This window comes from Coregonus lavaretus (assembly GCF_964263955.1).
Source record: "Coregonus lavaretus genome assembly, chromosome: 14".
In the NCBI taxonomy this organism is placed as follows: domain Eukaryota; kingdom Metazoa; phylum Chordata; class Actinopteri; order Salmoniformes; family Salmonidae; genus Coregonus; species Coregonus lavaretus.
The window spans coordinates 38,650,890-38,668,539 of record NC_140001.1 but is presented as its reverse complement, the minus strand read 5'-3'; the positions used below and the strand labels follow the sequence as shown (position 1 = coordinate 38,668,539).

General features: G+C 40.5%; 1 protein-coding gene across 1 annotated transcript in view; it reads left to right on the top strand.

Moving 5' to 3' along the window:
* Positions 1-6,989: 6,989 nt before the first annotated feature.
* LOC311141611 (inactive carboxypeptidase-like protein X2) overlaps positions 6,990-17,650 on the top strand; it is a 30,095-nt gene continuing 19,434 nt past the window's right edge. Inside the window, exons 1-7 of the mRNA XM_084176990.1 lie at positions 6,990-7,920; positions 10,403-10,711; positions 10,856-10,903; positions 11,108-11,266; positions 13,289-13,372; positions 14,433-14,510; positions 15,464-15,535. Of these exons, the coding sequence (XP_084033116.1) occupies positions 7,680-7,920; positions 10,403-10,711; positions 10,856-10,903; positions 11,108-11,266; positions 13,289-13,372; positions 14,433-14,510; positions 15,464-15,535 (991 nt within the window). The 5' untranslated portion in view covers positions 6,990-7,679. The remainder of the gene's footprint in view (positions 7,921-10,402; positions 10,712-10,855; positions 10,904-11,107; positions 11,267-13,288; positions 13,373-14,432; positions 14,511-15,463; positions 15,536-17,650) is intronic.

Here is a 17,650-nt window from a genome sequence, read left to right as displayed (position 1 = left end):
CGTAGGAAAGGTGTATTTCGGAATTCGGAATCGAGCCCTATGTGCATTTGTGGAAACTTATTGGGAATATGAAGAAGGGAATACCGGCCAAAATACTATAAATCCAGCTTGCTTTCATCAAGCAAACAGAGACAAAAACAAGATTGGTCAAAAACAACCCTGCTTACTCACTTTAAGTCATTTTCAACCAGATGCTTTTAACTTGATTTGTGGGCTATAACTTTAAACACATTTCATCAATAAGTCCTTTTGGCCAAATCTCAAGAGACACAGTACTACTCATCATCTAAACAATCCTGCTTAGAATCTGTTCGTTTTTTTGTTACTGTTTTTTTTTCTTCTGTAGCAGGTTGGTCCAGTCTGTGAGTCAGCCGAATTGTAAACATATCGGTTTCTTTTTGCAGCACTACAATTTAGTGCTGAAAAACATGCTGTTTGTTTTACGATGAAGAACTTTCCATTCAGATTTCCTCCAGTGGCTGCATATCTTTTGCACATTTAGTTTGCTCTCCAATTCATCCATCTTGGTTAAATGGTGAAGGTACTGTAATAGGGGACTACTCCTCCCTCACACTGCTGACACACACAGGAGGATGGGGAGGCCATAGACAGGGCAGAGCAAAGAAAACACAAAGCCCGAAAAGAGCAAACTTCTGTCATCTTCTCAAATAGTTCTCCTCTGTGTGTGTGTATGTGTGTATGTGTGTGTGTGTATGCAACTGTGTGCATATATGTGTGTGTGTGTGTGTGTTTGTGTGTGTGCGTGTGCGTGCGTGCGTGCGTTCAGGCTTGGCTGTGAATGAGTTTTCCTTCAAACTAATAAGAAGGTTTGCTAAGCTACATTCTAAGGAAAGAATGCTGCAGTTCCACTGAAATCTGGATAGAAAGATGAGCAGGACATTGTTAATCAAAACAAACGTATCCAGTTTGAGCTGGAATATTAAAATCAAATCAAAGTTTATTGGTCGCGTACAAAGTCACATAATCCAAAAAGTAAAAAAAAAGAAATTAAGAAATGTCAGAACGAATCCAATTAACAACCCAAATAGCACTGTTACATTAATCCAAATGCAATCTATACGTATCTATCTACACCGGGTGAATTTACACAAGATATACTAGGAATGATACAGTGCCTTCAGAAAGTATTCACACACCTTGACTTTTTCCCAACCTTTCTCGTATTACAGCCTGAATTTAAAATTGATTACATTTGGATTTTTTGAGTCAGTGGCCTACACACAATACCCCATAATGTCGAAGTGGAATTTGTTTTTTGATGTTGAAACTTTTACAAATTAATTAAAAATGAAAAGCTCAAATGTCTTGAGTCAATAAGTATTCAACCACTTTCTTATGGCAAGCCTAAATACATTCTGGAGTAAACATTTGCCTAACAAGTCACATCATAAGTTGCATGGACTCTGTGTGCAATAATAGTGTTTAACATGATTTTTGAATGACTACCTCATCTCTGTACCCCACACATACAATTCTCTGTAAGGTCTCTCAGTCGAGCAGTGAATTACAAACACAGATTCAACCACAAAGACCAGGGAGGTTTTCCAATGGATAAAAAAACAAAAACAACAACAGACAGACAGACATTGAATATCACTTTGAGCATGGTGAAGTTATTAATTACACTTTTGATGGTCTATCAATATACCCAGTCACTTAAAAGATACAGGTGTCCTTCCTGACTCAGTTGCAGAAGAGGAAGGAAACCGCTCGGGGATTTCACCATGAGGCCAATGGTGACTTTAAAACAGTTACTGAGTTTAATGGCTGTGATAGGAGAAAACTGTGGATGGATCAATAACATTGTAGTTACTCCACAATACTAACCTAATTGACAGAGTGAAAAGAAGGAAGCCTGCAACAAGGCACTAAAGTAATACTGAAAAAGAATTGGCCAAGAAATTAACTTTTTGTCCTGAATACAAAGTGTTATATTTGTGGGAAATCCAATACAACACATTACTGAGTACCACTCTCCATATTTTCAAGCATAGTGGTGGATGCATCATTTTATGTGTATGCTTGTGATCATTAAGGGCTGTGGAGATTTTCCGGCTAAAAAAGAAACGGAATGGGGCTAAGCACAGTCAAAATCCTAGAGGAAAACCTGGTTCAGTCTGCTTTCCACCAGACACTGGGAGATTAATTCACATTTCAGCAAGACAATAACCTAAAACACAAGGCCAAATCTACACTGAATTTGCTTACCAAGAAGACAGTGAATGTTCCTGAGTGGCTGAGTTACAGTTTTGACTTAAATCTACTTGAAAATCTATGGCAAGACCTGAAAATGGTTGTCTAGCTACAGTTGAAGTCGGAAGTTTACATACACCTTAGCCAAATACATTTAAACTCAGTTTTTCACAATTCCTGACATTTAATCCTAGTAAAAATTCACTGTCTTAGGTCAGTTAGGATCACCACTTTATTTTAAGAATGTGAAATGTCAGAATAATAGTAGAGATAATTATTTATTTCAGCTTTTATTTCTTTCATCACATTCCCAGTGGGTCAGAAGTTTACATACACTCAATTAGTATTTGGTAGCATTGCCTTTAAATTGTTTCACTTGGGTCAAACGTTTCGGGTAGCCTTCCACAAGCTTCCCACAATAGGTTGGATGAATTTTGGCCCATTCCTCCTGACAGAGCTGGTGTAACTGAGTCAGGTTTGTAGGCCTCCTTGCTCGCACACGCTTTTTCAGTTCTGCCCACAAATTTTCTATAGGATTGAGGTCAGGGCTTTGTGATGGCCACTCCAATACCTGGATTTGTTGTCCTTAAGCCCTTTTGCCACAACGTTGGAAGTATGCTTGGGGTCATTGTCCATTTGGAAGATCCATTTATGACCAAGCTTTAACTTCCTGACTGATGTCTTGTGATGTTGCTTCAATATATCCACATAATTTTCCTTCCTCATGATGCCATCTATTTTGTGAAGTGCACTAGTCCCTCCTGCAGCAAAGCACCCCCACAGCATGATGCTGCCACCCCCGTGCTTCACGGTTGGGATGGTGTTCTTCGGCTTGCAAGCAACCCCCTTTTTCCTCCAAACATGACTTTGGTCATTATGGCCAAACAGTTCTATTTTTGTTTCATCAGACCAGAGGACATTTCTCCAAAAAGTACGATCTTTGGAGATGTGCAGTTGCAAACCGTAGTCTGGCTTTTTTATGGCGGTTTTGGAGCAGTGGCTTCTTCCTTGCTGAGAGGCCTTTCAGATTATGTCGATATAGGACTCGTTTTACTGTGGATATAGATAGTTTTGTACCGGTTTCCTCCAGCATCTTCACAAGGTCCTTTGCTGTTGTTCTGGGATTGATCTGCACTATTCGCACCAAAGTACGTTCATCTCTAGGAGACAGAATGCGTCTCCTTCCTGAACGGTATGACGGCTGCGTGGTCCCATGGTGTTTATACTTGCGTACTATTGTTTGTACAGATGAACGTGGTAACTTCAGGCGTTTGGAAATTGCTCCCAAGGATGAACCAGACTTGTGGACGTCTACAATTTATTTTCTGAGGTCTTGGCTGATTTCTTTTGATTTTCCCATGATGTCAAGCAAAGAGGCACTGAGTTTGAAGGTAGGCCTTGAAATCCATTCACAGGTACACCTCCAATTGACTCAAATGATGTCAATTAGCCTCTCAGAAGCTTCTAAAGCCATGACATCATTTTCTGGAATTTTCCAAGCTGTTTAAAGGCACAGTCAACGTAGTGTATGTAAACTTCTGAACCACTGGAATTGTGATACAGTGAATTATAAGTGAAATAATCTGTCTGTAAACAATTGTTGGAAAAATGACTTGTGTCATGCACAAAGTAGATGTCCTAACCAACTTTCCAAAACTATAGTTTGTTAACAAGAAATTAGTGGAGTGGTTGAAAAACAAGTTTTTATGACTCCAACCTAAGTGTATGTAAACTTCCGACTTCAACTGTATGATCCACAACCAATCTGACAGAGCTTGAAGAATTTTTAAAAGAATAATGGGCAAATGTTCCACAATCCAGGTGTGGAAAGGTCTTAGGTCATGTCTACACTTGACACTTACATGCGACATCTGCTATCAGAATTCAAATCTCGCATTGAAAATACGGGTCTGTTTGACCACATGTTTGACCACATCCCTGACCACAGGAGGTGGTCAAGGATGCATTGTGTGCGGAGTTCTCCTCAGTCTGGATGCAATCAGGCTACTGAAAGCGCATACAGTGGGCGACGTCATCAGCACTCCCCCCACAAGTCTCCAAGAAACGTATGTTTTCGGGACCGAGAGGTACCTTTTCATTATAACGCTGGAGGAAATACGGTTCTACCGTGTGAGGAACGTGTTTGCTGGCCTCATAAATGCTAGCCAGCTATCTAATATTTTGCAAAACGAGAGTTATGCTAACCCGTTTGCAATCCCTTTAGCGTTGCTTGCTATCTTGCTTTCTAGCTACAGAGGTTAGCTGGCTAGTTAGCTACAGTAGTTAGCTAGTGCCATCAGTTGTTGTTGTGTTATTATGATATTTGGCCTATTCCACCATTTGTAGAATGCATAATGGCATTTGATTATAGCGTGGGAACGGACACAATATGGACATGGTGGACACATTTAAATGTAAATGTAGATGCATGATGTGTTCAGAATTCCATGATCAGAACTCCATTATCAGAATACAAAAGCTGCATGAACTGTCAAGTCTAGACACGGCCTTCAAGACTTAACCAGAAAGACTCATAGCTGTAATCGCTGCCAAAGGTGCTTCTACAAAGTATTGACTCAGGGTTGTGAATACTTGCGTAAATGAGATATTTCTGTATTTAATTTTCAATACATTTGCTAACTTTTAAAAACATTTCACTTTGTCATTATGGGGTATTGTGTGTAGATGGGTGAGGAAAAAATATATTGAATCCATTTTGAATTCAGGCTGTAACACAACAAAATGTGGAATAAGTCAAAGGGTATGAATACTTCCTGAAGGCACTGTATGTACAGCAGTAGGTATATTAGAGTGAGATATGTCAAGAATCCAGTATATAAAATAAAATAAATATTTGGTGTGTATAAACAGTGTAACTAAAATACAATGTATAGTAGTAGAAATATTAGAATAAGCTACACTACCGGTCAAATGTTTTAGAACACCTATTCATTCAAGGGTTTTTCTTTATTTTTACTATTTTCTACATTGTAGAATAATAGTGAAGACATCAAAACTATGAAATAACACATATGGAATCATGTAGTAACCAAAAAAGTGTTAAACAAATTAAAATATATTTTATATTAGAGATTCTTCAAATAGCCACCCTTTGCCTTGATGACAGATTTGCACACTCTTGGCATTCTCTCAACCAGCTTCATGAGGTAGTCACCTGGAATGCATTTCAATTAACGTTAATTTGTGGAATTTCTTTCCTTCTTAATGCGTTTGAGCCAATCAGTTGTGTTGTGACAAGGTAGGGGGGTATACAGAAGATAGCCCTATTTGGTAAAAGACCAAGTCCATATTATGGCAAGAACAGCTCAAATAAGCAAAGAGAAACGACAGTCCATCATTACTTTATGACATTAAGGTCAGTCAATACGGAACATTTCAAGAACTTTGAAAGTTTCTTCAAGTGCAGTCGCAAAAACCATCAAGCGCTATGATGAAACTGGCTCTCATGAGGACCGTCACAGGAATGGAAGAGCCAGAGTTACCTCTGCTGCAGAGGATAAGTTCATTAGAGTTACCAGCCTCAAAAATTGAAGCCCAAATAAATGCTTCACAGAGTTCAAGTAACAGATGCATCTCAACATCAACTGTTCAGAGGAGACTGTGTGAATCAGGCCTTCATGGTCGAATTGCTGCAAAGAAACCACTACTAAAGGACACCAATAATAAGAAGAGACTTGCTTGAGCCAAAAAACACGAACAGTGGACATTAGACCGGTGGAAATGTGTCCTTTGGTCTGGAGTCCAAATTGGAGATTTTTGGTTCCAACCGCCGTGTCTTTGTGAGACACGGTGTGGGTGAACGGATGATCTCCGCATGTGTATTTCCCACCGTAAAGCATGGAGGAGGAGATGTTATGGTGTGGGGGTGCTTTGCTGGTGACACTGTCTGTGATTTATTTACAATTCAAGGCACACTTATTCATCATGGCTACCACAGCATTCTGCAGCGATACGCCATCCCATCTGGTTTGGGCTTAGTGTGACTATCATTTGTTTTTCAACAGGACAATGACCCAAAACACACCTCCAGCCTGTGTAAGGGCTATTTTACCATGAAGGACAGTGATGTAGTGCTGCATCAGATGACCTGGCCTCCACAATCCCCTGACCTCAACCAAATTGAGATAGTTTGGGATGAATCGGACCGCAGAGTGAAGGAAAAGCAGTCAACAAGTGCTCAGCATATGTGGGAACGCCTTCAACACTGTTTGAAAAGCATTCCAGGTGAAGCTGGTTGAGAGAATGCCAAGTGTGCAAAGCTGTCATCAAGGCAAAGGGTGGTTAGTTGAAGAATCTCAAATATAAAATATATTTTGATTTGTTTAACACTTTTTTGGTTACTACATGATTCCATATGTGTTATTTCATAGTTTTGATGTCTTCACAATTATTCTACAATGTAGAAAATAGTAAAAATAAAGAAAAACCCTTGAATGAGTAAGTGTTCTAAAACTTTTGACCGGTAGTGTATGTCGATAATACCGTATATAAAAACACAGTACAAAACCCTATAGAAAAATGGATAGGATTGCAGTAAATTTGCTTCTAGACCTGAGTCAGGAATATCAATTATATATATGTATGGACAGTATGTGAATAGATAAAGGTGTGTATAGCAGTAGTATTATGTTCTTCTGTTCCTTAAATATCTGTGGGGTTCAATATTGTTAGCACAAACACACTCTGTCCTCGACTCCTCCCCCACCTTCTCTCCCCCCCTTTCCATTCCTGTGGCAGTCTGCAAAGGGGAAAGCAGGCAGTGTGGAGGAAGAAGTGGAAGAAGTGCTCTGCTGCAGGACTAAGCTCTTTTCACCTCTCCAACCAGGAGTTACAGCCTCTATAGAGCCAACCTGGATTCTTCCTTCCATCTCCTGGCTTCTCCAGTGAGCTGCTCTGCTCAATCTATGCTGAGATCTCCTTTTGCTCTCTGCACCTGTTGCAACTCATCAGTTTAGTGAAGGGGATTATATCTCTCTCAATAATAATTTTTTCAGCTGTCGATCCAGGAGAAATGTGGATCTCGTTTTTCCTTTAGTTCAATTGCAGGACAATTGGACTGATCTCCCTCCCTCTTCCTTCCTCCCTCCCTCCCTCCCTCACTCTTTCCTTCTCTCTGTGTCCAGCCCTGCCTCATGCTCTGAGTGAGTCTGGTTCTGGCTGTGACTTGGAGCTCCAGAATCTTCCTCACCGGAGAGAAGGCATGGAACACTAGAGTAGAAAACTGAGACAAACTGAGGTGTTTTGGTGAGGTAGAATTCTGTGGTAGAATACAGATATAGAACACTTCGGTAGAATTTCTGAGTAGCGTTCTGAGCTGGAACTTTTAGCAAGAATTTGGGAAATCTGAACTAGAGTACTGAGGTGGGATACTTAATTGGAACACTGAGCTGGAACTCTTCAGTGGAACATTGAGGTAGAATCCTGAGGCAGGTAGAGTAGGGAGGATGGGAGGTCATACTGCAGTGGTGTGTTTGGTTCTGCTGGCCTTATGCTGTGTGCTACTGCCCAGAGCAGGCGAGAGTGCAGGAGGCATTGTCTCTTTAGGCCAGGCTGGGGAGGAGGGAGGGATGCCGGCCCTACATGGAGAGGAGTCCCAGGCTGAACCAGCTAAAGAAGAGGAACTCACAGAGACACAAAGCCAGACTAGCAAGGCAAAGAGAGCCACAGAGGAGGATGCCCTACCAGGTAAGAACAAAACCAACCCACTGGGCACAGACATCAGTTCAACATCTAGTTTTTATTTACATTTGGTCGAGTTGTCAACTAGCGTGAATTCAACTCAACCAAAAATGTCACCCTGTCATTGGAATTAGATTAAACAAAATTTAAAAAACAAAATTCCCTTACGTTGAAGACTTTTTGCAAATTCAGTTTTCCACGTTGATTCAAAGTCATCACATTGAATTTTTTGGTTGAAATGACGTGGAAACAAAGTTGATTCAACCAGTTTTTGCCTAGTGGGTACCTTCCTATTATAATGCTATATATGTTATTAAGTGGATAATTGGGTCCCAACTGAGTTGTGGCTAGAAACATGGATGGTTTTATCAGCAAACTGTTTTGGAACCCCTGGCTTATGTTGCATCAGTGTTCTTGGATCCTAGTCCTAGGACTCACCGGGTGTACAGGCCTTTGTTCCAGCCCAGCAGTAACACATCTTATCATCGTATGAACTAATGATCAAACCCTTAGTAGTAGAATAATCAACAGTGTCTGGTTGTTGGGCTGGAACAGATGCCTCCTTCCAGGATGAGGATTGGAGAACATTATATTACATCATCAGGCAGGCACAGGGGACAGGGCACAGGGCAGGTGGAGGAGGAGGATGAATGGAGAGTGTTGGTCTTGAAAGAAGCCAGCGGTTTCCTGAATTACCCACACACTGTTCAGTCAACAGTGTCCGCGCCCCACAAACACACACCACACCACACCATACAGTACTCTTACCTTTCTGTCTCCAGCTCACACATATCTGGACTGTGTCTTTTGGCCCAAAGCAGAGTAGACCTGGGACTGGGGAAGATTCAGTCTGCTGCAGTAGCAGAACTGGCTGGGCTCTGAACTGAGCATTTTGCAGAAAGATTCGTACAGTTAACTTTTATTTTCCAAGGTACTGTGCTGTACCATAGAACCCAGCTCCACAGTGGAAGGATTCACCCTCTGAGACGGACTGATGATATAGTGTTAGTTATAAAACATTTTGTTTCTGAGATTCACAGCTTAACATCGAGGAAACTTCAGCACACACATCTGTTAGTTTAATCAGTCCCATTTCCCAATTAAATTGCACTAAAACCTTGTATTTACATGGTAATTACATTAGCTAATAGGTACTGTATAACTATGTAAAACTTACTACTACTGTTATAGGCTACCTATTTGTGGCTTGCACAATTGAAAATATATTAGAAACACCAACTACACAGAATCAGATTTCTTAAGGACAGGGACAGGACAATGTTGATGATGCTCTGACAGCGTGCCATTACAGTTTGACTGGGTTTACAAAACGGAGAGGAATATTTTCCTTGAATACACAGCCTCTTTTCCACAGATGTCACTGGCACAGGTACTCAGAAAGCCACTAATAGAGAGAGGGAAATACCAATGAGACACTCCACTGACTTCTGTAGTTACACAACTTCTTGTTTCCCAATACAATACAATATAATACAATACAATACAATACCCTCCGTGGCAATTTAGGCAGCACCATCAGTAAGTAGCACAAGAGCACAAGAGCACAATTACATCCACATCCTATACATAGCATGCAGAAAGAAGAAGATATTTATATTTTATCCATTACACATCAGATAGAAACTGATTATGTGATTATGGAATGTTTTAATGTTATGTGACGTAATGTGGAAACATTTATAAAAACCCAGATGAGATCTCCTTGACCTTCGGTGTGATGATGTCACTACAGTCCCTCTCCTTGATGTGTTTGTGTGTGTGTGTGTGTGTGTGTGTGTGTGTGTGTGTGTGTGTGTGTGTGTGTGTGTGTGTGTGTGTGTGTGTAGAGGACCCTATTGTTTCACCATGCGAACAGAGGAGCCTTTCTTCTGCACAGGACACCGTCATCTCCTCTACGTCACACACGCACGCACGCACGCACGCACGCGCACACACACACACACACACACACACACACACACACACACACACACACACACACACACACACACACACACACACACACACACACACACACACACACACACACACACACACACACACAGCCTGTCTGCCAGACGTTAGCTCAGCTGTGCCCCCTGCTAGAGTGATTCTGTCTGGCAGATTCCCCTTCCCCGTTACACCTGTCTGGACCGGGATTTCTGTCAGTATGTCTGTCTGTCTGTCTCTCTTTTTCGCACTCTCTGTCTCCATTTCTCTCCATCTCTCTCGGTCCCCTCTCACTCTATCACTCTATTTCTATTTGTTTATATGTCTCTCTATCTCTCATCAGTCTGTTTCAGTAGCAGAGAGTTGGTTTTGATTTATAACCTTTGTTTGAATGCCGTCTTGTCATATCCTGGCATATCCGACTGCTATAGGAGTGTTATATGCTGTTAAACTTGACGTTGGACCCTCAGGGATCAACACGTCAAAATTACCAAGTTTATTCACTTTCCTTTCCTCTGCTCCGTTGTCCATCTCCAAGCCAGGGTCAGGAGAGCCTCAGAGGAAGAGGAGGGCAAAGGGAAGAAAAAGAAGGACAAGAAGGACAAGAAGGACAAGAAAGACAAGAAAAACAAGGAGCCCAAAGAGCCCAAGGCCACCAAGAAGCCTAAAGCAGACAAAAAGCCAAAAGAGAAGGGAGGCCGCCGGGGCAAAGACAAGGAGCCACAGAGAGAAGCACCTACAACTCCACCACCCACTACTACCACACCACCACCCACAACTACCACACCACCACCCACAACTACCACACCACCACCCACAACTACCACAGAGGTGTACAGAGAAGCAGGTAATGCAGTAGCACACCACTTTACTACTGTAATCAACGTTTTCAATCAAAACAGACTAGAATTGGTTGATTAGATTTTAAAGGCTTTGTATTGTGTGAGGAACTAAGTTGTTTGTAAGACTTTGATCTCTGTCCCATCTGAAGCTCCCACAGAACCTGACCCATACCCAGACTACCCCTACCCAGACAACGGTGAGATCATGTGTACAGATGACAAAGCATTATATAATTTATCTGAAGCCGGTGCCTCAGTGTTCTAATACCACTCAAAACTTTATAGCATAGCCACTTTGTTTATGGTTTTATTTGTACGTTGAAAAACCATGTGGATTTTGTTTAAAAAAAAATCTCCACACTAATAATTTTACCTCTACTGTCCATGTGTCCCTCTGATAGAGGATGACTACTGGAAGCCAGATGAGGAGGAGCCTGCAGGCCCAGTGGTCGACCCAGAAGATGACTATTGGAAGGGAGAAGACCCAACGGCCACGCCCCCCACTTCTGTGGTGGATGGAGAGGGGGACAAGGGAGACGAGGACTACTGGGACGCCAGATGTATGTTTCATCTCCCTCTGTGTTCTAAAATGACTGACTCATTGACCGAATGAATGAATGAATCAGGGGAGAACGACTTCCCCCTTTCATTGAAGCCATGAAGTTCAAGGTCGACCGGGGTACAAAAGGCTGTTATGGCCAGGAAGCAGGATCCCCCAATATAGGCAATGGAAAAATGGCAATCTTAATGCTCAATATTCATGTAAATAAAATAAAAATTAGAAGACAATCATGGTACCAATACTTGCTTCTATTACATCAGATGTAAGTCCTTGAATCGATTATTTCGAAATCACACACAGTATGCCTTTCTAGACAATCAGAAACGAGTATTCAACAGTGCTGTGGAATAAATAAGGAAAATAGAGGAATATAAGGATAATTTATTTGCTGCAGCCTGCAGTACTTGAAATACTCAATGAGAGGGGGCAGCACTGAGCTAGCTTGAAACGTCACTTCCTGGAGTAACTCAAACTGCGCATGTTATGTCTAGCAAGCTAAAACCGACTTCCTGAGCTTCAAATGTGCCATTGAGTCTTCACATTTAATTGAATGGTGTGACGTCATTGATGGTTGTCCATTTACACTGAGTGTACAAAACATTAAGAACACCTTTCCATGACATAGACTGACCAGGTGAATCCAGGTGAAAGCTATGATCCCTTATTGATCCACTTCAAATCAGTCTAGATGAACGGGAGGAGACAGGTTAAAGAAGGATTGAGACAATTGAGACATGGATTGTGTTTTTGTGCCATTCAGATGGTGAGTAGGCAAGACAAAATATTTAAGTGCCTTTGAATGGGGCATGGTAGTAGGTGCCAGGCGCACCAGTTTGTGTCAAGAACTGCAACGCTGCTGGGTTTTTCACGCTCAACTGTTTCCCGTGTGTATCAAGAATGGACAAAGGCACCAACTACAAAAAAATACCAGATTGAAATAACTTTGATTATACATTTCAAGTATTTAGTCAAGTATTTTTTTAAATACTAGCTATTAGTTTAAACGTGTATAGGGTTATAACCTACCAGCTCTCACAGTATCATGTCAGAATTAGATGTTCATCCATGTTTCTCAAACGTCAAATTGCGAAGTTGTTCCAAATGTCGAATTTCAAAGTCTTTAAGGTTAAGTTTAGCTATTAACTCAGAATTTTTAAGGTTAGGGTTAAGTTCAGGCATTAACTCCAAATTCTTAAGGTTAGGCATTAACTCTGAATGGTTAAGCTAAGGGTTAAGGTTTGGGATAGGGTTAAAAAAAACCATCAAAAATTACTTTCTATTGCTGGATTTTAATTTGCAGCTTCTGGAATCAGAGGTAGATGCTTACACCCATCAACCATCCCCGTTCACAATGCCCTAGTAAAACCGAAACCTACTTGAAGGTAACAGCGCTCACTGTTGCCCCTAGTGGCCGGTTTACACATCATCTCCCGACGTCCTCAGACATGGATGGACGTCGAATACTGACTTGTATCACAGGTGACCTGGATGTTATAACAGCACATGTTGAACAGATTGGCCTTGTGCATTTCTCCTCCAGATCCTCTCTAAATCGAACCCTTTATGATATTTGCCAACTGGACTCTTTAACCAATGAGTCAGGTTTTCCACCTTATATGATGGAAATCTCATCTCATGTGAAGGTTTGTCAGTGACATTCATTGCAAAGCTCAGCTCATCTGTACTTTATATGATGGCTGCAACAGGTTTACATTACGTTTACTGTGTCCATAATTCCACTACTGTTTCACTCTACCATTCCTCCAGATTTCCACTCCTACAGTAACTCACTCTCCTGTACCTCTCCATTTCTCTCTGTTCTCACTCCATCATCTCTCTCCGTTCTCATCCTCTCCTTTCTCTTCTTTCTCTACTCGTACTTCTCCATCTGTCTCCTTCCTTACTCTCATGTGCGTCTTTTATCACGCGCTCTTCCATTTTGCTCTCTCTTTTCTATTTTCTGCTCTCTTTATTCTCTGAGATCTCTCAATTTCTCATTTTCTCCATTCTCCAATAACAGACGAGGTGCCCGAGAATCTTCCTTTCCCTGACGGTAAAGAGGTCGTCCCCACAGAGAAAGATGACTGGAGCTACGCTGTCACAGGTGACTTACATCTCAATTAACCAATCAGACAGTCAGTCAGTCGGTCAATCAGTCAGTCGGTCAGTCAGTCAGTCAGTCACTGTTTAGAGGGCCATAGTGTATGCTGCTATTCCTCCTTTCTAAGAATGAAAAACAACCCCTGTTTTAGGGTTTATAGTGTGGGAGTAGATCCTATAAACCATACGCTTAGACCTAGATTCAATCAGATCAGCTGATGTTTTGCCGGTGTCATTGGAGCTGTCAAATCGGTGAGCAGCTGCTCTTGATCATTGTCACAAAGCCACACCCGTCCCACTGGCATTAGAATTTCAGAACAAGAAAGTGTAGGCTATATAGAAATAATGGCGCTCAAATAGAAAATCATTAAACTAAATAATGAGGATTTCTATCAGCCTAGTCGAGGTATAGATTACACTTCTCACATTCCTGTGTTTGAACTAAGCTGCATGGGATTTCTCTTAATGCAACTCAGTGCAGCCAATGCCAAAAACAACCGCTATGCGGATGTCAGCTAAAGCGGATCAGATTGAATAGAGCTCTTAGTCCAGGGAATGACATCAGAGTAGGAGGCTAGATCATCACTCTGCTTTTTAGATGAGAGTGTAGTGCTAAACAATCAAAGGCTTTTCATGGTTTTGTTTTTGAGCGAGAAGCCTTTCACAAGATGGCTGCTCTGTTATATTCCTTGTAAATTTAAATTAAACATTTAACTAGGCAAATAACAGGCAGCGTGTTACGCTAGCTTTATGTGGGTCCAAACAGAGAGTGTCTGTTGTGGCTGCAGAAATAAAGGCACTGTTCCACCATCACTGTATTGGAAGATTACTGTATTCATGTTTTGAAACTATATACTACATTTTAGCTTCAGAGAGCTTTGGAAAGAGACTCTCTCTGTGATGTTGTTTAGTAAAAAGCTAATAGTCCTACTAGACAGGCTGCCAGTCTGCTCCTGCTTGAGCCAAGTTGTCGTGGTTTTGCCTGTTGAATCAATGCAGAAACAGTGTGCTAATCAGTCTAGGCTACTGTAATGATGTGTTTGTGTTTTCTCCCTCCAATACAGAGGAGCCTGTTACACCACCAGCCACCTATGAAAGCCCATGGTACGAGGAGTATGACTACGGGCATAGTGGTGGACAGAGTATGTACACACACACGCACACACACACACGCACACACACACACACGTTTGTTTTACTGTCCTTGTGGGAACCAAACAATTGATTCCCATTCAAAATCCTATTTTCCCTAACCCCTAAACCCAACCCTAACCCTTAACCTAACCCTAACCTTAACCCCTAACCCTAATTCTAACCTTAACCATAATTGTAACCCTAAAACTAACCCTTAAGCCTAAAATAGCCTTGTGGGGACTGACGAAATGTCTCCACTTGTCTGTATTTTTCTTGTTTTACTATCCTTGTGAAGTAAAACCAAAAACACACAGACATACACACACACACACACATACACACACATGCACTCTGACCTGTAACATTAACCCTTGGCCATATCTTCAATAGAAATATGTTTTTCATTTCAATTGGACCCTGCGGTAAAATGAAGATTAGATAGACACAATAAAGAACTGGACCTTTACCACAGAGTCAAAAGTAATGGGTTTACACTTCTCATTCCCCACAAGAATGAAGAAGAGTGTATACTGTCAGACTGTTTCAATTACATGGTCTGGGTTTAGCAAGACTTTGGCAGCTGATGTTACAAACAGCCAAATAAGCAAATACCAAGTAACTGGAACAAACAACAGTCAGGTCAATGACTAAGATTATTACCCCCTTCAAACGCTTTGTCATGTTTATCATTTGGATATGTGGCAAACCTTAAGAAACACCTGGGCCTGTTCAGGAGGGGGAAACTGTAAATGTATTGTGTATATTATGATTGATTGTCTGTCAGGTACAATAGGAAATCATGACAGCTATTTGTTATTCTATCTCCAACATTGTAAATGTTTCACTCCACTGAAAACACCCCACCTACACAGTATACTGTTACATGGAATGGGGAGGTGGGGGAAATGAATTCACCCTCTAATTCATCCATGATTGTTTTTCACTCCTTTGTTTACCACAGCGAAAAAACAGGAGGAGGGGGAGGAGAAGGAGAGAGAGACACAAAGGAAAGAAAAGGAGAGAGAGGATAGAGGTATTGTGCACAGCCTATTTTCCATTATGATCTGAAGGACTGTGATCCATCTATCTTCAGTTGTAGATACTTCACATTATACAGTAACATTTGCATTTATCCAGAGCAACTTACAGTCAACGCACTCACAAAAAAATGCTGGGTTAAAATCAACCAATTGTTGGGTTTTTGGTAACCCAGCGCTGGGTAAATATTGGATAGAACACACACTGGGTTATTTTGACCCAGCCAACCAATTGGGTTGCGTGAATAACCCAACATGTTGGGTTGTTGGGATTACCCAAACATTAATTTAACAATCAGTTGGGTTTTAATTAACTTTTATTCTGGGTTGACAAGCATTCTTTGGAATCATGTTGTTGATTTTCAAAACAGAGTCCATAAGACACAGAACTCCCTTTTGCAAAACAGTAAATGTGTTTTCAAAATGTAGTTGCCTTCTCAAAACATAAATACAATCATCAAAACTATATTATACAGTCGAAATTGCAAATACATTCATCAAAAGAACATGACTGCCCTGCAAAAAGATTAACGCAACCATACTTTTGTCCAAGCAGACAAATCAGAAAGTTAGTCTGTCTTTTAAAAATCCCAGTAGATCAAAACATTTTCTTTGCATTCACTAAATCATGATAATTAAAATTGGAAGTATAACTATACAAACATGCAAAATTATGGGCAATTATTCGCCTTTAATGCATATTTCACCAAACACTTTCATACACATCAAATCAAATATTATCCCTGATATAAAATGATATAAAAAATAAGCACATTGTGCAGGATTCATTCATGGGTATCATCAAAATCCATTTCCATGTACAGTATTCAATTACATAGGCTAGGTTGCTCATAGTTTTGTAGAGTTTCCAATTGGGCACAGAAACACAATCCCACAATAGAAATAGGAAAGGTAAATACAATGGAGGAACACAACTGATATGAATGTATAGGCCTCAATCCACACCAAAGCAAAGCTCCATAATGGAAGGTCACAATGTTGGAGATGATGATTTAGGAGTAACCCAGAGTTAGAAGTAACCCAACTTCATTCTCTGCATAGCTGCATGTCCGCAATATTGTAAAACAATCCTAACAATTAGACAGTCCCCATTGCCTAGATCTTTCTATATATTGTACATGGCGCTGATGGGATGATTTAGAATTTCGTGCATTAGTATTTACTGATTACCAGTAACAGTGAACACAATTGGACACATTTCTCTTCTGATGAAAACAATGTGTTAATATTCTGTGTGAACAAAACACTTAACAGTGAATTTTGTATTCACCGAATCATTTGCATTTAATGTTTTGCAAAAGGTGGTCTAAGATATGCAAGTCAGGTACTAAGGCAAGAAAATTATCAGAAGTTTTGTAAATTTATTTGAGCATTTGATGATTGCTTTTCTGCTATAGATACGTTTCAACACAGATCCAAAATGTTGTTGTACGCGATTGAGAAAAACTTTAATGTAATCCTTAGGTAATTTTCAGGAGGCGTGGCTTATTAGAGGTGTGGCTTTCAGATAGTTATTTCTGGCCACCCATGAGAGTAAATGTCATTCTTGTTCATCATGTTAAGTTTGAACACTGCAAGTTTATATTAATAACATTATTATTTACTAATTGAAAATTCTAACATTGTGATTTTCATAGGCTCTTAAGGAACTCATACAGTTGTATAAGCCTCATTAAAGCTACAAAACTGTCAGTGTTCAACCTTAACATGTGATAACAATACAACATTTGCTCTCACTATCTGAAAGCCACTCCCCTATTAAGCCATGCCTTCAGTCTTCTGATCTGATCCACTGGATTACAGTGGCTTGCGAAAGTATTCACCCCCCTTGGCATTTTTCCTATTTTGTTGCCTTACAATCTGGAATTAAAATGGATTTTTTGGGGGTTTGTATCATTTGATTTACACAACATGCCTACCACTTTGAAGATGCAAAATATTTTTTATTTTGAAACAAACAAGAAACAAGACAAAAAAAAAGAAAATTTGAGCGTACATAACTATTCACCCCCCCAAAGTCAATACTTTGTAAAGCCACTTTTTGCAGCAATTACAGCTGCAAGTCTCTTGAGGTATGTCTCTATAAGCTT